At 38.3% G+C, this 26,851-nt stretch overlaps 1 protein-coding gene across 12 annotated transcripts in view; it reads left to right on the top strand.

Moving 5' to 3' along the window:
- Picalm (phosphatidylinositol binding clathrin assembly protein) overlaps window positions 1-15,410 on the top strand; it is a 92,940-nt gene extending 77,530 nt beyond the window's left edge. For 3 of the 12 annotated variants that reach the window (XM_052762225.1, XM_052762220.1, XM_052762229.1), the window contains 8 exons: window positions 90-221; window positions 307-337; window positions 495-594; window positions 3,105-3,128; window positions 4,655-4,714; window positions 5,947-6,051; window positions 12,484-12,585; window positions 13,956-15,410. In XM_052762225.1, coding sequence (XP_052618185.1) covers window positions 90-221; window positions 307-337; window positions 495-594; window positions 3,105-3,128; window positions 4,655-4,714; window positions 5,947-6,051; window positions 12,484-12,576 — 545 coding nt within the window. In that variant the 3' untranslated portion in view covers window positions 12,577-12,585; window positions 13,956-15,410. The remainder of the gene's footprint in view (window positions 1-89; window positions 222-306; window positions 338-494; window positions 595-3,104; window positions 3,129-4,654; window positions 4,715-5,946; window positions 6,052-12,483; window positions 12,586-13,955) is intronic. The other 9 variants (XM_052762230.1, XM_052762227.1, XM_052762221.1 and 6 more) reach the window with 4 other exon arrangements.
- The last annotated feature ends 11,441 nt before the right edge of the window (window positions 15,411-26,851 follow it).

Here is a 26,851-nt window from a genome sequence, read left to right as displayed (position 1 = left end):
GAGTAAACAAGGAGAAAGGGGAGCTCCTTTAGAAAGCTGCAGCCATGAAGTTCCTTACGCATCCCATTTCGTCTGTTTGTAACTTTAAGGCTTTGATGAACTAGGTGGACTTCTCAAACCAACAGTGGCCTCTCAGAACCAGAGTCTTCCTATTGCCAAACTTCCACCTAACAAATTAGTGTCTGATGACTTGGACTCATCTTTAGCCAACCTTGTGGGCAGTAAGTAGTCCTTTGATTCTTCAGTTGTCCTTAAGCTTGTTTATTAAAATGATTCTAGTTTTTAAATACTTTTCTCTTTTCCTAGATCTTGGCATTGGAAATGGAACCACTAAGAAGTAAGTGTCTTGTTTCTATTGTTTAAACATCATGTTTCTGTGTTAACGCTGATGTGACTTTCACTTCAGAAGTATGTATAGAGACGTCAGTTTGCTACTCTAATGTTCAGTGTGTTCCTGTAGTGCAGAAACATTGTATGTTTATGTTTTTTTAAAGTGATGTCAGTTGGAGTCAACCAGGTGAAAAGAAGTTAACAGGAGGATCTAACTGGCAACCAAAGGTTGCACCAACAACTGCCTGGAATGCTGCAACAATGGTGAGTTGAGGAAGCTTCTGATATTAATTAATACATGGATATCTGAACTGAAAGTGTAACAGACATGAACGTGATAGACATAAATGGGAAGATTCTGACTGAGTTTTATTAAGTACTTCATGTTTTCTTTAAAGCTGGTTTACTGTCTTTGTCAGGCAGATTTTAATACTTAACATGTATTTAAAGACTACTCCAGGCTAGACATCATTTAATAAGTGTGGTTGTGGTAGGAGCTATTTTCTCTCACATTAGAGACAAGAATACGAACACAGTTCTTAAAAAGTACAGCAGCCTTACAGAGTTCTTGAGTAATGGGATGCATCCTTAGCATGTGGCCTAGAAGCTATAGACAGGGTACACTGTGTTGTCACTCTCAAATTTATTATTTGTCTAGAATCTGAAAACCTTATACCCTTTAGACCTCATTGTAGGTAAACAATTTTCTTGGGTTTTGTTAATATTATATAGTTTATGGAGTTGATTTTCATTATTTGTGACCATTTAATATTTGATTGAAGTTGCCCCAATCACTGAGTTAGTGAAAACTGAACCATTTTCACATTCTAAAAAGCCTCATTCTAAGCCAGACATACTGGTACATGGCCTCTAATCCCAGCACTTGGAAGCAGAACATCTAGTTTATTCCATCTTACTGGGGAGTGAACTATTGTGTGATTCAATATTTTATGCCTCTGTACATGTACATGAATAACTTAGAAAGTACTGTGAGTATCGAATTTGGGGATTATAAAGTTCACTAACAGCAAGCAGGTGAATCGATTAACAGTGTTTGCTAGTTAAGTAGCATCCAATACTAAAGAGGTTCTATTGATGTTTTTTATTACTGTAAGACATCATAGGCCCAGAATAGCTTGTGGCTATTTTCCTGTCTTTGGCCTGTTTTATCTTAATCTACCAAGTCTCCTCTCCCTCAGCTAGGGAAATGCATATCCTTTCTGTTGGAACACTTTGAAATGTGGTTTTCTTTTAGTAGGATGTTGGCAGGGTTTTGATTACTTAGGTGCTATATATTATAGCCTCCCTAATTGCTGTTAGAAAGCTCCGTTGTGCTTAACAATAGTAGCTTTCTTGTATTAAATTCCTTACAGGACATTGCCCTGTTTACTTTGGGTTGCGTATATGTTAAAATTGTGGGCTGAGGTTAAATCTGTGTACTGGTAAATTTTGACTACTTTTAAAGAGTTAATAGCTTTAGATGTTATAAAATTAATTCGAGTTTAACTTTGTTTTATTTTTGTTTTTTGGTTTTTTTGGTTTTTTTTTTTGAGGGGGCAGGTGTGAGTATGTGCAAAGTTTTGATATATAGATTAAACTGGCTCTGAATTTACTAAGTAGTTCAAAACAGCTTCAAATGCACCGTCTTTCTCCCATGACCTTTCAAGTGCTGGAATTATAGGTGTCTAACACCATGTCTGGTTCATAGTTTAGGTTTTACATACAAACACAAGCATATGCACATGACTTATAGTAAGTATATCCTAAGAGTATAGTGTTCTCTCAGGAGAGTTTGAGTACATATATCACTTTGAAGTACAGTGTTATCTGTGCTTCATTTTAAAATCCCCAAATGAAAAAAACACTTGAAACCTGATTCTGAATCCAGTGTTTTTCCATTATAATATGCCTCAGTGACTAGAACTGATGGGGGTGTTAGGTTAGTGGGCCTCATGGCTGCAGATGGGATTATGCATTAATAATGTATGTACAATATTCTAAGTACAACATCGAATATTAAAGCACAGTAGGTGTTTGCTTATTTAATGTTAAGTCAGTATTAATCTTTATGAAATACTGAAAGCTTTGAATAGCATTTGCCTTAATATTGACTGCTAGAATGTAATAAACACCTAACCATCTAGCATTTGTATGTAAGTTGACGAGATAACAATGTGTTGTATATGGTAGTGTGTGTCATCTCTTAAGATATTTGTTTAAAATATTTGTGTGTATTTTGTAGTTTATTTTTTTGATGGCTAACATGTGAAACCTGTGATGTGATTCACTAAGAATAAACTGCTGCTTATGGTGTTACTTTACATTTCTAACCTTTTAATTAATTCTTTAAACACTGTCAAGGTTTTTAATTTTTAATTTTAAAACAAATTCATTTATTTTATTAAAATATTTGTTATGCCACAAACTCTTTACATTGGTAATCCCCACCCTGGTGGTAAATATATGATGTTACCCTATTTGAGAATGAACTTGAATTTTCCTTACTGATACCACTGGTATATTTTATGTTTTAATGACGTTTGTAATTAGTAAATCATTGTGTCTATAGTGGGAGGTAGCTAAAAGTCTGTTCCCCTTGTCAACCTTGATAGTGTTTGATAATAGATGTTCTTTCATTAGATATAGAAATACCCGGAATTTTAGGTAGTGAATGTACATGTAAACTAAAATGCTCTCTGTGTATTTTGTTGTGTAAGTACTTGCTCTAATCCAGTGTTATTGCATTATGTAATTGTTCTCCCTGGGAAAAACAGAATGGCATGCATTTTCCACAATACGTAAGTGACCAAAAACTAGCCCTTCTTCTTTTTTTCTTTTTCTTTTTCTTTTTTATTTGGCAATAAATTGGCATGCTATTAACCACCGCTGCAGCAGAATCTCATAACCTTCCAGCTAGTCCTTGTTTTCACATCCGATTTTCAGTGTGCCAGAAATTCTTCCTAGCATCTACTGATTTTCATGGGTGTGTTGCAGAATTGATTCTGATGGTGGCATGGGAAATACAGTTTTTCTTTCTTGCTTAATATTCCGCCATTTGCTGCCAGATGGCTGGGTGTCTGTGTGTGTATCTGTGCTGCCACCATGCACTTGATCACTTTTGAATGAAGGGAAATGTTGATTGTGGTAATGTTTGAAATAACAGTTGCATGTAATCTTACAGGCTTCTGCTGTACTTGGCAGTTTGTCTTACTGCTCTTGTAGATCTTGGTTTTGAAGTAGGGAGAGACCAATACGCCCTACATGCTCACCTAAATACTAAACTTCACTTGTTAGTGTTATTTTTTAAAGTTATGCTTCATTTAACTTCATGCATATGTTCAAATTGCTGTATAACTTCATGTTTTCAAGCATATTTTAACTATGTTATTGGTCTTTCACCTGTTTTCAGTTTTAGTCTTTTAAGAGAGGGATACAGGGAATATTGTTAAGACAGCAGCCATATCTAAAACAGTTTGTTTCTAGATTGTATATTTACAAGTCATCAGTTAAAGAAGTAGAACAAGAAGACCTCATTAAAATACAAACTTAGAACTTGATTGTTCCTTTTAAGTAATGAATAGTTGTAGAACAAATTAGTAAGCTAACATACAGTTACTTACATGAATGTTGTGATAATAGGAATAGTCACTCGGAGGCACTTTGAGATCTTCCTATGGTTCTTTGACAACCATGAACAAGATCCTGAGAAACTGATTTTTTGAATATCAGGTTACTAACTGATGTGGAATCTTTGTTTTTTTTTTTTTTCTTCTTTTTTTCCTTCCAGTACTAAAGAAATACACTAAGAAACAGTCCATATTATCTTTCAATTGATAAACATTTTGTTGTTGTTTGTTTATTTGTTTTTTGAGACAGAATGTGTAGCCTTGGCTGTCCTGGAACTCAAATATTTTTATGAGAATGATAGGCTTTAAATTTTGGATCTTTGGGTATTTTTAAATACCTGGAGACTTTTTTATTTGTTTGCTTATCTTGGTGGAGCTGGGGATAGAATCCAGGGTCTCAAACAAAGCAGGCAGGTGCTCTGTGGAAAGATCTTTGAAAGCTGTAAAATAGGTTGTGATCTTAGACTACTGTTGAGTCTAAGTTTAAGTGTTTTTTCCCCTAACAAATCGATTTTCTGCTAATTTTGAGATTTTATTTCTCATTGAGTATATTAATTGACAGTTACCAGTAACCACAAATGTCACTTAATCATAGCTGTCTTAGCAATTTGTTCTAAATAGAAATCTGACAATCCTTTAAACTCATGCCATGTAGGAATTAACATTTCCTTGTTTACTTTTTCTTTTTGCCATGTCAGGCACCCCCTGTAATGGCCTATCCTGCTACTACACCAACAGGCATGATAGGATATGGAATTGTAAGTATGTTTCTAAATACAACGTTTGGGAAATAGAGTAATTTATTCCTAACGTGATTTATTATATCCTTAGATTTTTTTTTTTTTTTTAGAGTGCCTTGTAGATACTACTGGACCCAAAACCTAGCCATTGCTTCCATAAATATTTTTTAGAATAGTTGTAAAATAGATATTGGTTTTTTTCCCCTTATAACTTTGCTGTGCATGTTGTTTTTCATTACAAATTCATTTAACTGTTAGTGTTAACTCCAAGCTATTTTGGTATGATTTGGTGAGATGATACCACCTTAATACTGTAGACTTGTATAAGGGTAAATTTAGTGGGCTGGGATGACTTTCCTCTGACCATGATTGTTGGAGTACAAAACCAGTCTTTGAACCAGTTACCATCTCACCATCCTCACACTCTGTACTCTGTGATCCTCAGTGACATGTGCTTAACCTCTGGTCTCCACGTCTGTGCTTGTACCTATACATACATGAATGTGCATGCTCACCTACACATATGCACACGCACACACACACACACACACACACACACACACACACACACACACACACACAGAATCAGCCATTTATGATCATTTGCATAGTGGCATAAAACTTGATTTGATTACAAAGGCAATGGGCTTCCTCTGAAATACATTATGTTTAGACATAGAACCTGCAGTTTTCTCTGTATATAGAACTGGAAAAATCTGGATACTTGAAGATTTTTTCCTCCACCATCACCTCCTCCTCTCTTTCCTCTTCCTACTTGTTTTCTTTTTGTCAATATTTCTTTGTTATACTACAATAAAGTTTTTAAGATTGGCAAATCTATTGGATAGAAAAAGGCTTTATTTGGTACTTTTTTAAAGACTTTATATGAAAGTAGTACTAGGAAATTTGTAAATAGCAGTCTTCCTTGAATGCAGAATAATTTGTCCTTTTAGTCAGAGCAGAGGTACTGTTCACCTTTCACTCCTGCTAGCTTTCTTGTTTACTTCTTCCACAGCAATAAATATGTGAGCCAGTATTTCTTTTTTTTTTTTTTTTTTTTTTTTGGTTTTTCGAGACAGGGTTTCTCTGTGCAGCTTTGCGCCTTTCCTGGGACTCACTTGGTAGCCCAGGCTGGCCTCGAACTCACAGAGATCCGCCTGGCTCTGCCTCCCGAGTGCTGGGATTAAAGGCGTGCGCCACCACCGCCCGGCCAGTATTTCTTAACTTCATATTATTCTCTTTTTTTTTAGCCTCCTCAGATGGGAAGTGTGCCTGTAATGACACAACCAACCTTAATATACAGCCAGCCTGTCATGAGACCACCAAATCCCTTTGGCCCTGTATCAGGAGCACAGGTATTAATGATATGCATAACTGTTGTCTGATTTGGAAGGGCTCTGTAACACTAATAGTTTCTGTCATGCAACTCCAGAGAGAAGTTAATCAAACTCTCCCTTTTGTCATGGATATTACTTGCTTTATATCTTCCTGATACAAGAACTTTTCAGAATATTGATTAATTGCAGGAAAGTGACAAGTAGATTACAGGTAATATAGTGGGAACTTCTTATAACTTCATGCTTGTGGTTGTTCCAAAGCTGAGAAACCTTGTTTATTTTAATCTTGCATTTAGACCCTCAAACCCATTGCCTCAGAGCATCAGCCTATAGCTGATGGCTTGGGGTTTGCTCTAAGTGTTGCTCTTGGGATGTTTGCAGACTCTTAGAAAGCCTACAGAAAGTTTGGCTGTTATTTTTTTCATTAGGTAACTTTTTGTCACTGAGAGTTATACTAAAGCAAACCAAAACAGTAGGGAAGAGCCCCTGGAAAGGCTGTGCTGACTTAAGTTCTTTAAAGGAGAGACTTACTTTGTAAAATGCTTCTAATGCTCTCCCTGTTCTGATGGTTACTCTAAATGTCTTCTTAATTTTATCCTTTCTCAGAGGGAGAGGCATATTAGAGCAGTCTGGATTATGTTTATTGTAGAGCTGTGAGATAAATGTCTTACGAAGTGAAGGGTGGCTTATCCTTATGTGTGGCTCTGCTCATTACATAGAATTGTTAATATACTCCTTGATTTCCTAAATGGTGTCCAATGTCAAAAGGTTAGTAGACTGTAATTTTGAAGCTTATTTGAAAACAGAATGTTTGATAGCGTGTAGTCCTTTTCTAATACACATACTTAGTAGACTTATTAGGACACACAGGGTTATAAAGATGTGTATATTTACTTTGAATCTGGTCTCTATTTGATAGACAGACCATGATGGATAGGAGACCGTTTCATACGTAGTACTTTTTAGGTAATGAAGTCATTGATCCGTGTCCTCACATATGCTACTGAGCTACTTCCTAGCCAACTTCCACTCCTTTCCTTTGTTTGGGTGCATGTTCATCATTCAGTACCTTCTAGAGAGTTTCGCTTACTACACTTAAAGAGGTGTATGAAGATCTTTGTTTTATATCTAACATTTGCATTTTCCCAGATGTTTATGCAGAAAATGCTGGATCCTCGGGTTTTATTTTTTTCTATCTTTCTGTGTTTGTTCCAGAGTCTGTTAATTATATCCTTCTTGAACTTGTACTTTAAATACATTTTACTAATGTTTTATATAAATTAGAATGTTCATTGATGACGAATAGTTTGTAAATTGATTGTTTGCCATGTGTAGGTAATATGTCAATTAAGTATGAAGACAGTTACCCTGGTGTCAGTTTTCTTTCAATGAGTATTGACATGATAATGGTTTTAGAGGTTGTTTAAACTTTTGATGGTGGCAAAGGTTGTTGTGCTTGCCCTAGTCTCATCTCTTCTTAATGAGTAACTCGTGCTGGTTCATCCTTTGTTGATACACAAAATTGAATGGGTGAAAAACTTTAAAAATAAGAATATTATAAAAGTTTTGTTGGTTCCTTTGTTAACTAAGCTGCTGCTGCTGCTTTTTTATTGTTGTCATTTGTTTTTGTTTTGGGAGTACTGCTAGTTTTGCTTAAGGAGGATATGCCTAAAAGGAGCAAAATGGCTTATGGGTTTTGATGTTGTATTTGCAAGTCTGACATCAGTTAAGTAAGTGTCTGAAAGGAAGCAATAACACTTTGCTTTTAGGCTTTGTACATGGGCTGAGGGTACAGCTCTGTGGTATAAAACTTACCTAGCACTCAGGAAGGAAGGAAGGAAGGAACAGGGAGACACAGGGAATGGATGTAATTATTAGTATCAAAATGCAGACTCTTTTAGAGGTTTTGAAGGTTCCAACTTCATGAACTAGACAAATGATGTTATAGGACAATGGGTTCATGGTCTCTCTGCCCTTCATATTCTCGTGGGTTTTTTTGGTGTGTGTGTGTGTGTGTGTGTGTGTGTGTGTGTGTGTGTGTGTGTGTGTGTGTGTGAGAGAGAGAGAGAGAGAGAGAGAGAGAGGTGAGAGGTGTCATACATTCAGATAGTAACCAGCATATACCCTCCATAATTCTGTAGGTTGAATTAATATCTACATTAGTAAACATATTAGATGTCAAAAATAAAAAATTAGGCTGGTAAATTTTCAAATTAGAGAAGTTCTAATTTCCTCTTATCTGAATTTGGAGGCCATTTTATACAAAGTGTTTTATCGACAAAACATTTTAATACATTTTAGAATGGTCATAATATGTAAGTCACTGCTGATTACTGAACAAGAGAAGTAAAATAATGTTGCCTTCGCCTGAGGAACGTAAAGGTGAGTGCCATTTGGAAGTACAAGTGAATGATGAATCATAGAGTGAGCTTTTCTGAGAGAGATGGAGTGCTACAAATCTAACATAAGACCAAGAGACATACAGATGCAGTGACTTGATGGGAGCCTTGCATAAGCATAGGTCAGTGTTTGATGGTCGGTGCTAGGGATGAATGAACTCATATTTGAACTAGTGGTTTATGCCAGGCAGTATGCAGAGTGTTGATGACCACTTTATGACAACCATAAACATGGGTACAAGTACGGGGCTTTGGTATTCCAAACCCCATTTTATGAATGAGCCAGAATTCAGTTCACTTCATCTTTCTATAAATCCCTGGTGAGTCATTCCAAGCCAAGAAACTACACCCAGTTTTCTCTTGAGTTCCTGTCTTTGTTTTTTATGGAAAAGTCAGAGTGGGTGTATAGCATTGAGACTTACTATCCAGTCTTTGTAGTGACTGGAGAATCTAAATGTAAGGATATGAGTAAGCTGTTTTCTTAGTTATATATATCTATTTGTTCGTTTGCTTTGTTTTAGTGAAGGGGGTCTCACAGTAGCCTTCCCTGACCTAGAGTTCATTTTGTACCCATGTTTGCCTTTGAATTTCTGATCTTCTTGCCTCTACCGTTGATTACAAGCAGTGGCACTGAACCCAGATTTTCCTTAAGAACTTTAGGTACAAAGCTGCTAGTGTCTTAGTATTAAATTTTGTTCTCATAAACTTTTTGTGGTGCTGGAGATTGAACCCAGGCTCTCCTTCTGTCACTGAGCCATGCTCTTCAAACCCCTTTTCAAGTTAGTTTGTGGATTTCTGAGACAGAGTCCCACTATGTGTCCTTGTGTGATTCTGAGTGGGTAGCTGGGTTTTACAAGCCTGGCCCTTCGAGCCTGCTGTTATTTTCTTGTTCTAACCTGCAGTTTTAAGAGTTTAACTTGTCAGCTCCTTGAAGTATATTTAAAGTATATTTTGAAATATATTTTAAAGTATTTCTTTGTCTTTTGTTAAATTATGATTTCACTATTCTTTCTCTACTAAGCATTCTATAACCAAGAAAGGAAAGAAAACCAGACAACTCTACTTTGAAGTAAAGCGCTTTCTGGAAATGTTATATTTTTACTAAAATGTATTGTTACGTATGTGTGCGTGGGAATGGGGGTTGTGCTGTGCCAGGTATATGGAGGTCAGAGGATAACCTTGTGGCCAGCCTGTGGCATGGGCTCACCCTCCACCTTTACATGGATTCTGGGGACAAACACGGTTTTCAGCCTTGGCAGCAATGTTTTTGACCTGCTGAGCCATCCCACCACTCACGTATTTTCAAGATTGATTCGAGTGGTAGAGGAATCTCGGTTAAGAGTTGTCGTCATCAATTACTTAGAAATCTTAGAATTTTTGTTCATATGCTGCTCCTTGCACTGTTTCATTTTCCTATAAACGAAAGAGAAAAAAGACTAAATGTGTCTGTGTTGGAACAGCAAGGTGGCTTTTAGTAATGAGATAAATCACTTTGATTTGAATTGACTGTCGCTGTGCTAACTCTTCAGCACTTTATTCCAGGATAGAGAATGCCATTTGGAAAAGAGGGCCAGGGCATTTTCTGTTAGAATTCTGTTTGTTACACCTTTCTGTAATGGTATTATTTTATGCCAGCTTGTAAATTTGATTTTGTGATGAATTCTGACAAGTTGAGTTTTTAAAAATTCCTTTCTCCAATATATTAACTATGCTTTTTTGGTGTGTGTTCCTTAGCTCCTTGAAACTAGGTTCTTTAATTTACTCAAAGAATGATGAATAAAAGGGTCAGCACTTTCTCTTGGGCAGCTTCTTCAGACTTAGAGTCCCACTGCATCTTAACTCTCTGGAGTGTCCTTGCCCCACCATCCCTTTTCTTCTTGGTGCTTTCCTTGAGCAGTACTGTAGGCAGCATGTCCTGTTCTTGTTCTTCCTTACCCCTCCATCTGACTGCTTTCCCACCAGTGAAGGCTTTATCTGCGCTTTCTGCTAGTGATGGGAAGAGATGGGAGTAGGTGCTTATGGCCACTTGGATGGCCCAGGCCCTGGAGTAGTGTAGCAGCCAGACTACTCTGGGATGTGGTTTTGCCTGGTTTATGGGGAGAGTGCTAAGAAACTTGGTGTAGAGATAGATACTGAATCATTGATGGCCTCAAATATTTATTTTTCCTGAGTATACACATAAGATTCACCAGTGCATGCATGTCTTACCACTTTAAAAGACTGGAAGGAGTTTGTGATAAGACCTAGTACTTTTTCCCCAAGGGAAATTGAAACCTCCTTTCAACATTGTAAAACTCTTAAGACTCCGGTAGCATGCTCATGTATTGAGAATGGTAGTGTCTCTTTTGTATTCTTCAGGGACATTTCCTCCTGGTGCTATCAGCTCTTTAAACTGCTGCCTCCATGAAAACATGATTTAAAAAGACACTTTAGTGTGGGGCTTTCATAGGAAAGTTGCCATTTAGATGCAGTATACAAGGAGCAGGTTTGTTTTAACTTGAAATGAAAAGGAAAATGTTTGTAAGAGAAGTTAAGAATGGAAATAAGCATGAATGTGTGCACCTTTTATCTCAGTGATTAATGAGTATTTGAAATCATGCTTTTCTGGATAGTCATCCATTCTGGGAGGCTCCCGGGAGAAGGTTGGGGCATCTTTCCAGTTAGGTTTCACTTTCCTCTGCCCCTAGAGTGGTGCTTAGAGTGACCGGTATCAAGAGCTCGAGTCCGAACAGACATGTTGCCCCATCCTCCCATCTATAGCAGCCTGTGCAAGTTCATTATCCTTCCCACCATCTCTTCTTACTGTCTTTGAATGTGTATTTCTAAAACAGTACATGGGTTGGGAAAATCTTGATGGCCAAAACAACAAAGGATGATTTTCAAATTTGTAAGTTGGTCATAGTGCCCTAAATGGCAAATTGCTTATACTGGTGAGGTAGTATTTGCAGAAATTCATTGGCCAGTCATTCTTTATGGTGCTTTTTAAAACAAAAACAAAGAAACAAACATAAAAGCAAAACTTAAAAAGAGATGAAATAATTTTTTAAGCAGCAAAGACATTTTTTGTGACTTAAAATTCTTTATATACTTTAAGTGTTGGAAATACGAATGGAAGTTGTTTTAATTAGTCAGTTTTAATTTAATACTTAACTGAACATCCCTAAAACCAGTTCTTCTCATAATGGTCCTGTGCTTGCAAGTTCTATGATCCTGTAGTAAGGGAGAAACCGATAAAAGTTTCTTCCAAACTAAAAGCAGTTTATGTTGGGTTTAAAATACTCATAAGGCAGCTTGGTAAAATGCTTGGATGTGGTGTGCGTGCACACACAGAGTAACATCTTAATTGTTCAGAAAAACTGTCTTTTCTCTGGGAGTAAGTAAAGATAATGATGCTTGATGCAGTGGTCAGCTTCATCTTCAATTTAAAAGATGGGGCAAATGCTGAAAGTCAAACTTAGACTGGAACAAGCAGAGACCTTACTCTGAGCTTTCTATGCTTAGTTCCCACAGTATTTACATCTGTTTCAGGGTGTCCAGATAGAAAAGCAGGAGGTAAGCCCTGTTTAAGGAGAGAGAGAGCCCTGAGGGCAGAAGGTAGGAAGTGATAATTGCATTTGGAAATGTGGAATCTGAACTGAGGTCAGTTTGGACAACTGGACAGATGTCTGGACATAGGAAGCCAACTTCACCTTTTTTTTTTTTTAAATCACAATTATGCATCCTGTCTCCTGTACTCCCCACTCCCTTTCTCTTCCCCCACCCCCACTAAAAGTCTTGACTGTAGATCAGTTTATATCAGCTTTTATGGATAAAAGACTTTCATTTCATGTTTCAGAGGCACACATTTGTTTTCTGGAAAACACATGCCATTGGATATCTTTTAACTTGACATGCAATAGCATTTTAAATAATCCCATTTTCTGCAAAAGCTGCCTTTAATTTATTAAAGGTGACAAAACAAAAACCACCTCTTCCTTCATTACACTTTCTGCTCTCATGTTCTGTCATTCTGAGATCTTTTTCTCCCCTGTCTCTGTCTTCTTTCCCCCAGCTGTCGGCAGCATCCAGCCCCTCCAGGCACAGTCCTCACAGAGCTGCAGGAAAGGACCCCTTTGCAGAGCTTTCTCTGGAGGACTTCTTATAAGTCACTTAGGTATTGCTGCGTGTGGGGGAGATGGGGACGTGAATACTTAAGCAAAGATTGCCAACACTCAACACCGTGCACCCTTCTCCTTCTTTATTTAAAGGAGTCTGCTTCCCTCTGTGCCCCAGCTGCCCACCCCCCTCCTTCTGTTCTTTACGTGAAGAATAAAATAGTTCGAGATGGGACAAAAGAAGAAAACACCTTTGGAACATAGCTTATCATAGTTAAATGTGTGAGATCAGGGGATCATCTTAACACAGAAGCATCCACTGCTCACAGCTGATGGGTGTAATCAAATATCACTGTTAAAAATGAGGTGTTTGGGTCAGTCCTAAGAGAATTGTAGAGAGTGCCCCACTTTTAAACAGTGCATTCTTGGTTAGGAGTAGCTTTAGTCTTAATGTAACAGCTATGGCTAATGATAAAAATTCATTTATGTAATTTCATTAGAGAGTTGCATTTTATGTGTTCCTTTTGTTTAAGATAGTAACTTATAAATGCAAATTTTTTGTTTGGGTTTGGTTTGGTGTTTTGGTTTTGATTTTTTTTTTGTTTTTTGTTTTTTTTTTTTGAGACAGGGTCTCCCTGTCTGTGTAATCCTGACTATCCTGGAACTCGGTAGACCAGGCTGGCCTCAAACTCACAGAGATCCATCTGCCTCTGCCTCCCAGCTATAGCTTGTTTTTTAAGGGCAAATGAATACTTAAGCTTTGACTACAAGGATCTCTGTATATGATCCACACCACCTATATCTTCTAGAAGACAGTTTAATGTGTTCTTGATGCTCTAGCCCCAGTTTACATTTCCCATCTAGATCTTTGGCAGTCTGTACTTTTATTTGGCTGGCACACACCTCAGTTTTAGCTGAACATTGGCAGTTGAAGAGAAATGAGTGAGGTGTTTCTGAGTGACCAGTGACCCCTGACTGAAGAGTGTTCCTTTACAGATACTTCAGATTTTTAATTATATTAGTAAAGATTGAATCAGTGCAGCACTACTTTTGATTTTATTCTCTAATTGTATGTATTTAAGAAGTATTTTATATTTTGCTTTCCCAAATGAGTTACATGGGGCATTTGTGCTTATGGATAAATATTTTTTAACTTAAGGAAACATAGTTTATTGGTCTTCTCCCATCACCTCCACTCCTTCCTGCTTTTAAGTAGTTAGGAAGATAATTAGAAGTTCTACAGTATGGTCCATGGATCGAGTGCTGGCACTTAGGAAGCTGGTGAGACTTTTTTGCCATCAGGAACTGTGATAAGCATGTAAACATTTTTAGGCTGGTTGAATGGTAAAGGCACAAAGTGTTTTTAATCTGTGATAATGTATCCTATAATATTGTGAATTAACTTAGACCACCACTTTTTTTTTTCCAGATACAGTTTATGTAACTAGATGGAAGAGAATGGAATTATTCCAAGAACACAAGTTCGCACGTGGTGACTCCTTACTTCCAGCAAAATCCAGACTGATGTCTCTGAAACTCTTTCCTCCATTAGAGCGCTCCAGTAACCCATGAAGGCCACGGCAGGGATGGGACTAGTTTATAGGAGAGCGTTGTCAATACCATTTATAAAGCCAAGGATTGCCATGAGTTAAGACTAAGATCTGCCTTTTTGGTGACTAACACTTCAGTTCTTTCAACTCCTATTAATACCCATAATCTGTAACCAACCAAGAAAAGCCCATACTTGGAAAGTGTGGAGTTTGTGTTTGAAAAAGCTGCCTGGAGAGAAGAGTTGTGTCCTTCACCATAATTCAACAGGACTCATTGGGGGATCAAAATCATAATTTTTAATTATGCGTTATATTTCTTTTCTCCAGTCCTCACAAATACAGAAACCATAATTGAAGTTAACTTTTCTTTTTTTAAAAATTTATATTCAGTTTGCAGTAGACATTCCTTAAGTATTTGTATTTATTTATGATTATCAGTTTTACATAACATTAATATTATATCAAACCTCCTTAATAAAAATGAGTATGGATGTTCACAGTATGTTTGATTTTATCCACAAGAATGAATCTGATTCAGAATGCTTTTCAGCTGACATACGGAGCACTAAATATTTTAAGGCAAAACCATAGGTCTGAATCTCTTCAGAATTCTCAGTCTCTATGGGATTTAGGGAAGCATTATAAATGCATTAATCCTTATAGTCAATTCTGTGCCTAGGATTTTGCAAGGGAACAGTTCACTGACTAGGAAAAGCACTACATTTAAAATTCAGCATTAGTGCATTGGGAAGGATCTTTACTGCTTTGTGCTTGGCATGTCATTATTTTCCATTTGACATTAGGGCCTTTCCAAAATGAATGTGAGGAATTGCTTTCACTTCAAGACTTTCCTTCTTTTCAGTAAAACTTTAGGAGATGTTATGGGGAAGGGAGGGGAACAAAAGTCCTTTAACTTTTTATTTGGCGTGTGCCATTGTTATGATCATGTACCTTTTAAATAAGGGGAGATAGTATCTTTAAATTCAGTGTCTAGCCAAGAGTTTAGTTAATGAAGAATTAAACTGCACTGTTGATCGGTGCTTTCTGTAAATACATCTTAACGCTTGGGTTGAGAGGGGCCTTAAGAAGGACAGTTCATTGTAGGAAAGCAATTCTGTACATGAGTTAAGCATACTTGTTGCATTGTCTCTGCAGATTCTATTTTTGTTTACAATATTAAAATGTATGTTAGCAAATGGGTGGATTTTCAAATAAAATGCAGCTTCCACAAAACATGTTATGGTATTCTGGTTTGAGGTGCATTCTCCTTTTTCCTTTCATTTTTATTATCTATATCATTTTTTTTTGCTAATAAAATTATATCCAAGTGGTTATATCTGGTGGTTTAATAAAATGTAAAGTTTGTTTTATTTAAACATCCAAAAAGAATTATGTATGAATTCTTGTTACCATCTGGACTCACTTAGAAACTGAACTACTTATTGTTCATTTGTAACTTTCTGATCTGATGCTTCAGTCAGGTAAGTTAAGGAAGAAATACTCTTTAATCCATAAGATTATGTATGCCAAGAATATTTGTATTATATAGCATATTCAGTAATAACCAGGAATCAGAGTTCATCAAAGAGAGATTAAAAGCTTTGTACTGTAAATGTTTTCTGTGGTTAAAAAAATTATAGTCTTTAGCCAATGTGCCTTGTCATTATTAAAATGTTTCTATATAAACTGAGAAATTGTATTTTAAGTTAGAGCCCTTAAAATAGTAAGTTTTGATTGATCTCTTGGTATTTTGAGAGGGTATGTTAAGGTATGTGACTTCTTTCATGACATTATTTTGATAGTGTGTTTCTTCATGAGAAGTACTTTATAACCACTTCCATTTTATTCTTCCAATATTTTTGGACTCTGCTGGGTAGGAGTTACTCACATTCAGTCTGTTTTAGGGATAGAAAACAAAATCAATTTGTCCAGGGTGTTAAATTAGCAGGTGGAAGAGTCGGGTAATTAGTGACATGGTCCATTGACTTGCTGTCATTAATTCAGAACTGAAATGGGAATCATATCCCTTGGTCTAAACTGTTGGCCACTCTTTGACTTCCAGATGATCTTCTAGGAAGCTCATTTCCTGCTTCCTTCCCTTCTGACATTGTTGATGGGGAGGAATATAAACCTGATAATGACAACTTGAATCAAAATACAAGGAGGAAAGTAAGTCAGCTGTCTTAGTTAATTTTCTGTTGCTGTGATAAGACACCATGACAAGAGCAACTTTTAAAAGAAAGGGTTTATTAGGGCCTTGCAGTTTCAGAGGGTTAGAGTCCTAGACTATCATGGCAGGAGCATGGCAACTGGCAGGTATAGTGTTGGAGAAGTAGCTGAGAGCTTATATCTTGACCCACAAGCAGGAGGCAGAGTGTGATCCCTAGCGGAAAATGGCATGTTAAGGCTTTTGAAACCTCAGAGCCCATCCCCAGTGATACACCTCCAGCAAAGTCACACTTCCTAATCCTTGCCTAATAGTTCCACTAATTGGGGACCAAGTATTTAAACATGGGAGCCTCTGGGGGCATTCTCATTCAAACCACCATATCAACTTAAAAAAAAAAATCTGTGCATTCCCCACACATTTTACTACCTAGTTAGCAAGTTGATAATAGTTGTGGAGGGCAAATATACCTGTTCCAAATTATTTTCTAAATTAGCTTTATGCTTCTGATTATGTGAAAGACATCTTTTAACCACTGGCTATGAGATTTTGTATCTAGGCCTTACATTATATTGATAATCTTCAGCTTCTTCACAGAATACAGCTATAGTTTTTGTACTGTATGAAACTGAGCATATTGTCAAAAACTGTAAACTTCCTTCTAGGACATTTATTTTTTATTTTTTGTGTATGGGTATTTTACCTGCAAGTACTTTGTGTGTCACATGCGTGCCTGGTGCCCACAAAAGCCAAAAGAGGGCATCAGTTCCCCAGGAAATGAAATTGTAAGTGATTGTGAACCACCATGTGGGTGCTAAGAATTGAACCCAGATCCTCTGGAAGAGCAGCCAGTGCTGTACTCTTAACTGTGGAGCCATCTCTCCAGCCCCCTCCCATTTCTTTTAGGACAAATAACAGCTGTCTTGAGACAACTAAGCTGACTGTAGGCAAATAGAAAAATGTGCAGTTAGAATACTGTGGAGAAACCCATTTCCTGCTAAACTCAGGTTAAAATTAAGTTTTCTAGATATTGTATATAGTTTTAAATTTTGGTGCTAGAAATCAAACCCAGGCTCTTCACATGCACTTTTCCTCTGAGCTGCATCCCATTCACCAGCAAATTTGGAAGATGGTTTTGAAATCTGAGATTTACCTTGGTAGCCAACCTTGGCCGTATTGGGCCTACTCCACTCAGATACACTGCCTAGCTTCGTTCTGACTGGGACACTTGGTGGCTGTTCTGTGCTCCATTCAACTGGACTTCAGATTGTCCAGAAAGTTCATTTCCTCCTTCTAAGAGCGTTATATGGGAGCATCATGCGTACCATACTGGCACTAGCTAAATGAATGACTTGCCACTAAGTCTGCGTCCCTGATCATTTTTGTCCTGAATTGCAAAGCCTTTAGTTGATTAAATTCCTGGGGTAGTTTCCAGCGCTGAAAGACAAGCTGCAATAGGATGGAGTCGACTGAGAGGTCCCAAGAAGCAACCTACTCTGAGGTAGGAGCAAGAATAACTAAACACATTGCTTGGTATTCATAATGATGGTCACCAGGAGCTAATCTTTCACAAGGCCTGTTGAGAACTATTGTGATGCCTGGTACTCGGCTTAACTGTCCTCTTCTGTGGTATTTAATGTAAACTCACTGGCTGAGCTTTTTATGTTTCATGTTGTGTCTCACTAAATAGTACAGGCTGGTCAGTGTCTTAGAGATCTTTGTGTCTCAGCCTCTGGAGTGTTGGGATTACAGACGTATACTATCACACTCCTCCTCATGGTTGAGTTTTCACCCTGAACCCCGACGGTGTTTCTCTGGGCCTTTTCACAGCCACTGTATAATAAAATACACCGGTGTATGAAAGGATCCTTCGCTTATTAAATAGGATAGTTTTGTGGGAGTTGAGAGAATAATAGCATACTAAGGCTGAGTACATCAAGACAACTACTTGATAAACTGACCCTGAAGCCAACAAGGCTCTGTCTCCAAAGATCAAAGGAATTGGCCAAAGATCTGATGTGGGGATAACTAGGAGAATCCAGGCACTCTAGCTCAAGAGTAGTGCAAACAAAGAACTTTAATTTTTAATTATTTTCTTTTATGTGTATGGATGTTTTGCCTGCTCATATGTCTGTGCATGTAGTTCCTGCAGAATCCAGTAGATGGCATCAGATCCCCTGGAAAAAGTTACTGACAGTAGTGAGCCGCCATGTGGGTGCTGGGAATCAAGCTAGGGTCCTATGGGAGAGCAACTGATGCTGTTAACCTCTAAGCCATCTCTCCAGCCCCTCGTTTTTATTAACACAAGCAAAATGAGGTGATGTTCACAGTTAAGTAAACAAGTACAGAGGAATACACCTAGTATTATGTCTTACCATCTTTATTAGTGTGAAAAGAGCCAAGAATGTTCCTCTTGGGCCTGTTGTCTTTCCCACAGAGATTATGTAGACATGCCAGCATTCCCTTTATGTCCTTGCTTTCAAGTGCCTTCCTTTGTCATAATTTATGCAGTTCTTTTTAGAAGGCCACCTTGGTAGAACATTCCGCATGCTGTCCCATCCCTAGTTCAAAGTGAATTCACAGCTTTCTTACACAGGCTCCTCAGCTACTACCACTTTTTTGGATGAGCATCAGCAATAGTTGTCAGAAAGTTCAAGAATACTAACTTCATTTTTAGAAATTTACTCCAAGAAATCATCTACAGGTGGTAGTTGGGGGTAGAGGACTTGAATTACACTGTATATTATAGCACACAAGTAATATATTTCAGAGGATAGGATGACAATTAGTAGGATATATGCTACTTATAAAAGCTCTCCCAGGGGACCATATATGTACAGTACTAGTATGTGTGTTAAGTGTGCCAGACTATGGTGGAAGGTATGGCAGGTTCTGCTTCCATTCCAGATTCTGAGTTATTTTCCTGGTATCCAGACCAATCAAAGGGAAGAAAAGTACTTTTTTTTTTCTCCACCTCAAGGAGGTTTGGTCTTCACCACACATGAGAATACTGGCCCAGCATCCTTAAGCACGATTGTTTATCATTTAATCAACAGAGAAGCAGACCTTTCACTCCACTCATCCATCCATATTTTATTGTTTCAGACTTAATTTTTTCTTCAATTATTTTTTTCCTTTTATTGAAAATAGTTGTGTTTTTTCCCTCACATATCCTTATTTTGGTTTTCTTTTCCTCTACCCCTGGTTCTTCCCATCTCCCTTCCCACCTGATCTACTCCGTTTCTGTTTCTCCTTAGAAAACAGGCTTCTAAGGGATATTAGTATAATATAAGTAATATATCATGATAAGAGCCCAAGAAAAAGCACAAGTAACAGAACAGGTCTATTTGTTCAAATATTCTTCAGCAATCCCATAAAACAGCAAAAACAGCTGAAATGGAAACCATAATATATATGGCAAAGGACTTGTAGGGTAAAAAGAAGAAAAAAATAAAGATTAAAAATTAGTAAGGTTAAATAAGTAAACAGGAAAATCCCTGACCCAATATTCTGAGACGAATATCCAAAGATGCCATTGAGTTAGTTTTCTGTTGGCCATCTACTGCAGGGCATGCAGCCTACTCTTAAAAGTAGTTTGTCACTCCAGTTAGACTCCTTTGGAGGAAGCTAAATTTTCATTTGCAAGTGGTTGTCAATTGGAGATTGCTTCTGGGTTCGGGATGGGGACATATGTCCACTTCTTTCAGCTCTAGAGCCCCACCTGGTACAGATCTGTATTCAGGCCCTGTGCATGCTGCCTCAGTCTCTGAGTTCATTTGAGCTTTGATCATGTTGATTTAGAGGGTCTTTCTTGGTGTCCTCCATCCCCTCTGGTTTTTAGACTCTGCATGGTTTACTACAGGGTTTCTTGACCCGTGAGGGGAGGGATTTGATGGAGACATCACGTTTAGGACTGAGTGTTTCAAGGTCTCTCACTGCATAATGTCTGTTCCCATCTGCTGCAGGAAGAAGCTTCTCTGATCATGGCTGAACAAGGTACTGATCTATAGGTGTAGCAAAATGTCTTTCTGGTCTCAGGTTCTTGGTCATCCAAGCAGTGCTGGGTATGGATTCCATTTCATAGAGTGGGTTTTAAGTATCAGATATTAGTTGGTTACTCCCACAAGCTTTGTATCATTATTGCCCCCAGTATGTCTTGCAGGCAGGGCACCATTGTAGATCAAAGGGTTCGTGGCTAGCTTAGTGTTTTACATTTCTGCTTTGGTAGTGTGCCGAGTACCTTCCTATGCCAAAGACTCTAGAACATGAGGTAAAGGTTCTATGTAGGCACCAGCTGGACCTCTCCAATGTCAGTGAGTTGTGTAGCTGTTGCCTTCAGCAATGGGGCCTTGCCATCAGTCGTGGAAAGCAATCTATAGTCTTGGCAACAATCTGAGTGGTTTGGGGGTCCCCATGAGACCCCTTTGGCCAACAGCTCAATTAGATGTAACCCATTCCCTGTACTGGAAGCTTCACTAGTGATAAGAGATGGCCAGTTGGGATTCTATCTCCCCCATTATTTGGTGATTCCATTTAGATTGTCTTTATATATGTCTGTATTTTAGGAGGCTTCTACTGTATTAGGTTTCCACACTACCCCTAAGATAGCCCTGAATTTAGTTGTCTCTCCCCCATATTCTGTTTCTTGTCCTCCTTTTCTCCCCCTCTCTTTCCATTCCAGCCCTCCCCACCCATCCATAACTATTTTATTTTCCTTGCCTAGGGAGATCTATATGCAGCCCCCCCCCCCTTACTCTGTACCTAACCTCTGTGGTTATATGGATTGTAGCTTGGTAATCATTAATAACAAATATCCACACATACCATATTTTTCTTTCTAGGTCTGGGTTACCTCACTCAGGATGCTTTTTTTTTTTTTTTTTTTCCTAGTTCCATCCATTTACCTGAGAATTTAACGATTTAATTTTTTTAAGTGTAACAGCTAAGTGATATTTCATTGTGTAAACACTGCCTTTTCTTTGTCCATTCTTCTGTTGAGGAAAATCTAGATTGTTTTCACATTCTGACTATTATGAATAGAGCAGTAGTGAGCATGGTTGAACAAATGTCTCTGTAACAGGATGGGGGTGTCCTTTGCGTATATGCCAAAGAGTGGTATAGCTGGATCTTGAGCTAGATCGATTCCCGTCCTCATGAGGAACTGCCACACTGATTTCCATAGTAGTTGTACAAGTTTGCACTCCCATTAGCAATGGATGAGTGTTCCCCTTGCTCCACATCCTTGCCAGCTTGAGCTGTCACTTGTTTTATTGATCCTAGCCATTCTGGCGGGTGTAAGATGGAATCTCAAAGTAGTTTTGATTTGCATTTCCCTAATGGCTAAGGATGTTAAACATTTCTTTAAGTGTTTCTCAGCCATTTTGAGTTTCCTCTTTTGGGAATTCTCTGTTTAGATCTGTACCCCATTTTTTAATTGGGTTTTTGTCTTTGTTTTTTTGATACCAAGTTTTTTCAGTTCTTCATGTATTTTTAGATGTTAGCCTTTTTTTTTAAATTTGAGATTAGAATGCTTGCTTCAAGGTTTTGGAGAGATGAGTCAGCAGTTGAGAGCATGTACTGCTTTTGCAGAAGACTGCAGTCAGTCTGGTTCCAAGCACCCTGCTGGAATCTCATAACTGACATTAACTGCATTTCCAGGGGAATCTGTTGCCCTCTTCTGTCTTCTGTGGGCACCTACACCCATGTATACTTACAATAGACAGACATACACATAATAAAAAAAAAACCAATTAAATCAATTGTTTTTATACAATATTTTAAATGATTTATTTTTATTTTATGTGCATTGATTTTTTTGCCTGCATTTATGTCTGTATGAGGGTGTCGAATCACCTTGAGCTGGATAACAGACAGTTGTGAGCTGTCATGTGGGTGCTGGGAATTGAACCCGGGGCCTCTGGAAGTAGAGTCAGTGCTCATAACAACTGAGCCAACTCTCCAGCCCCATACAATATATTTTAGTCATGATTATCTCTTTCTTTAACTCTTTCCAGATCCTTCCCACCTCCCTTGGCCACCCAACTTGCACCCAACTTTGTTCTCTCTCTTACTTTCAAAACAAAACAAGAAACAGACAAAAATCAAACAAAAGTGAAAGTCAAATAACAAAAGTATTATTGCTTGATAATTTTTTACCTGAAAGTAGCTTCCCAGGAAAGGAGGGGATGACTCATATGGTGGATTCAGGCGTTTGATTGAGCTGCTGTCCTGTGTCTTCACTGCTGGACTCCTCCAGCATCTGTGTAAGATACTGCTTATTAAATGTTCAATCTTTACCATATTTCGAGTCATTCTCAGATGTCAATTCTGGGATCTTCTGTTCAGATTAACCCATACCCTGCCCCTTAATATAGTTCTGGAATGAGCCATTTCTTTGTATTTCTCTGTTTTGCCTGTTAAACTTTATTATTCTGAGGAGAAAACTCTACTCCATTCATTGTAAGAGGCAGTGTAAATGGGAAAGCCATTTCAGAAATTGATAAAAATAATTTTTTCTTTATTTTGCATTGCTTTGCAAATTTAAAGTCGAACATATGGGAAAGATGATGCAAAGTCATATTCATAATGGCTGAGATTACCAAAGGAACAATCTGGTAGCAGAAAAAAAAGGAAGACTAAACCAATGATGAGTCCCATTGAAATGCCTGCGTTACTCACGATAAATGGAACCAGGAATGAGCCATCAGGACTGCAGGAGGATAAGGGAAGAAGCATCAAGGACTTAACTGAAGGAAAGAAATGGTCAGCAGCATGAGTGAAATACAGAGCCCAAACTGTCTGTTTAGTCTGGCATTTAGGAACTTGATTATTAACTATGGCAGAGGCAGAAGTCCTGTTACTCCAGTTTGAGGAAAAAAAAAATGTAGAGGGAACCAAGCGAGGGCACTGACAACCAGCGAAGAGTGTACAGGCTGGCCAGAGAAGTCTAAGATGAAGTAGAACCACTTGTTCCTTCACCTGTTAAGCACACTGAATGCCCTACATGTGCCTGTAGTTAATTGTAGGTCTGAGAGTTAACGCTGGCAATGTACCACAAGTGATGAGTGCTTGAGAGGTCACTGAGTGAAGAAGGGATGTTGCTATCAGCCAAGCGTGGTGGTGTTTGGGGAGGATGGAAGTAAGCCAGATGATGAGGTAGGGAGAGCAGTTCCTCACACATACACAAGCAGAAGGCAGCAAACGTCGGAAGGGGTTTGTGGTTGGCTCTCAGACCAGCAGCAAGGTTGTCAGGAAGGCCAGAACACCTTAAGTAAACTAGAGGAGATTGGTGGGCGCTTAGGTCTGAGCAGACCAGGACTTAAGCATGCTGAGGCTCGGGTTTCTTTCTGAGCTGAAAAACAACAAACTAGAAATGCTGGAAATTGGTGTAAATTTTTTGTTAAAAGGATTGGTTGCTGTGGTGAGAGTAAACAAGGAGAGAAAGAAATAGATAAACCCGTTAGAAAACCATTCTAATAGTCTAAGGCACGAACAAATCTTAGGTCCAGACCTGGTCCAAAGGCAAGAAGCTGCATCTATGGGAGAGACAGGCACAGATGAGCAGTTTTGCCTGGAGAGGAGATGGAATGGGTAGAAGGGAAGCGAGTAGAATCTGGAAGATGAACCTACAGGACAGTTTGGAGAAATCCTTGTGTCATGGAGAACATTCTCTTTCATTTCAGAGAATCTCTCTCCTGAGAGAACCAACGTGGTGAGCCAGTACAGTGTAACAGTAATGGTGGCCTCAGTAGCCCTTCTGTGATTAAGTCCATTTGGACCTAGTAACACAATCTCCTTGGACCTCAGTTTCTTAATCTATAAATTATGTGTAACAGTGCCTTCCTCATAGGACTGCTGTATTTAATGAGTTAATAAGTAGAAGCATGTATAATGAATAGCCTGGCACATGATAAAATTTCAGTATATAGCTTATTCTTACAGGGATTCTGCCTAGTGCCAGTCTGGAAGCAAACTGCCTGCTTCTGTCTAGCTTGGCTACTTTAGACAAGTTGCTAGACTTGGCTTCAGCCTATTTTTCCATCTGCAAAGCAGGGATAGTTGTGTCCCCTACCTCCGGATTGTATAATAAAAAAGTTGATAAGGGCAAAGTGCCTGCATAAGCATACTTGTGTTTGCTGATGTTAGCATTTCTTGAATCTTAAAGTTCAGACTTCAGAATGTCCATTCAGCTCTTTTGCGTCATTAACAATCGTCCTGTGAGCTGCTTCCAAAGCATAACACTGAACCCTTGATTGCACATGCTCTCGTGCAAGCCGGGTCCCTGAGGACCTGAGGAACTGTTCATTTGTTTCTTAAATCTCCAGTGCTGGGAGTGGAACTCAGAGCCTTGTACCTGATAGGCAAGGGCTTGACCTTTTAGCTCCAGCCCTAATAGTGTATTTTAGTGAACTAGCTTTAAAATAACACTTTTGGTGGGAACTAGGGGTAGGTGGGAGGGAGGATGGAGGGGAGGCTCAGGCCGGGATGTAAAATGAGTAAATGAATAAAAATAAATAAATAAAAATAACATTTTTGGGCTGAGGATAAGCTCAGTGGTAGAGGTCTTTCCTAGCGTGCACAAGGCCCTGGGTTTGATGTCCAGTACTGGAAACAAAAGCAAACAAACTTTTGAAAACAGCAAGGTCTGCATGTACAATGTACTTAAGGTGGCAGTCTGAGGTGCCCAGAGGTACCTTCTCAAGGAGAACACTTTCTAATGTGTAGTTCAAGTCTTTGAGGTTTTCTTCTCTTTAATAAGTGACTGGGACCACATTTTCTTATGAAACTTTTTCTGGATAATATTTGAACCTCTATATTTAGATTTATTTTGGTTGTCTTCATCAGAAAACAACAATGATTTAAACAGAATTATTTTTCATATGTGAAACTTGTCTGGCCCTGTGTAGATTTGCTCCCACAAGATTGTTCTGTGGGCATTTTTGGGTATGTATTGTTCCATGGTCCTTAAGGTGTGTGTCTATCTCTGCCTCTCCCTCCCTCTCTGCTCTCCCTAGGTAAAATGGCTAAATGAATATATTCTCATAGAACAAGCTATAGAATAGACTCGAAGGCAAATTAGCTCCTACTGTTCAGTCATACCATTTGTGTCAAAATAATTGTCCATTTTATGAAGGTTTTTTTTCCTGAGCAGTGTCTTCAAAACCATACCCCATACTATACTTTCCATTTTCTTTCTAAATAAAATTAGTGTTAACATTGAAATATTTTAGTGAAAAAATTATAGAAGCTTAAAAGTGAAGTAAGCAAGTCTACACTTCTAGGCCAGAAGATTGTTAGATGACATGTTAAAAATGTATATCTTTTCACTAGATAGTAGATCTAGATCTATTTCACACTGACATTTTTATACAAGTAGTATCAAAATTAAAGGATACTTTTTAAAAAGTGACTAGGAGAAAATGTCTGGTGTAAAAGTTTAACTTTCACAGAGTATTGTAGATACCAAGTTAATTCTTCATTTGCCTTAGAACTTCAGAAGTGTCTGTGTCCATATCCTTCCCCACTTCAGAGTCTTGAGATAGAAGCAGCGTTACAGAGGGGGATCAGCCTAGTTCATTTCCTTTCCCCTTAGGAGGGAAATGTTGCAAAGGCTAGCACATTTTTATAGCTGAGCCTATACAAAACGACAGCAGTAACCCACCAAGTCAAGGTCAGCAAGTTGACTACAGGACTTGAGAGAAAATGCTGATGAAGCTTGACACCAAGAGTTTGTGCAGATGTCTGAATTTGCACTTACTGTAAAACTTGCTTGGTACTCAGAATATCTAAAAACATTTCTATTTGAAGAAGTTTTTTTTCTAATTTCTTGACTTTTTTAAAGCACTTAAATATCATAGAACACACCTAAAACTTAACTAATTAAAAAAGCTACGGTAAGAAAAACAAAACAAAACACTTTGAGCCTTACATGTCATAGGAAAGGGAAATGGAAACATTTAATCCAGTTAAAGTCACTAATATTTAGAAAGCCTCTGTTGCTTAAGGGCATACTTTCTTGCTTTTAATGCAAAAGCCTGTTTATTCCAAGAAAAATACAGAGAACTGTTGTGTTAAGGTCTAGTGAAACCCACTAGGACCAGAAGACTCTTAACAGGCAGGCCTTTATTTCTTCAAAAATACTCTAGCTTCCCTGTGCCCTGAATTGGCCCAGTGTTTGCCTACAGAGAACAAAGGAAGCAAGGCCCTGTGTACCCCTTCCCTGCCCTCATTAACATTCGGGAACTAGTCTCACTACTTGGCATGATGAAGATGAGCAGATCCAGAGTGGAGCCTCTTAGGTCCACCAGGGCAGGCTGGCCCTCACACCAGTGGTGGCTGGTTGATTGACTCCCTCCCACTAAGGCATCCTTGATAACAGTGTGTTCAGCCCATTGTCACTAGAGACTAGTTTGTGCCTCCCCTTCCAGTGGATAGGGTAAGGTCAAAGGAATACATTGTAAAGACAGCCAAACATGTTTAGCTTTGTTTCCAGAAAATCAAATTATTGTTAAAGGTCAGCCATTTCAGCTGTGACATAAAGCCGGTCCTTGAAGTACAGATGAGCAAACTAGGATTTAAAAATGTCTGTAGCTGCCAGAGATTTCCAAG

Source organism: Peromyscus californicus, unplaced genomic scaffold (genome assembly GCF_007827085.1).
Source record: "Peromyscus californicus insignis strain IS unplaced genomic scaffold, ASM782708v3 Scaffold_4__1_contigs__length_199733344, whole genome shotgun sequence".
Lineage (NCBI taxonomy): Eukaryota > Metazoa > Chordata > Mammalia > Rodentia > Cricetidae > Peromyscus > Peromyscus californicus.
This window is presented reverse-complemented; position numbering and strand designations above follow the sequence as displayed.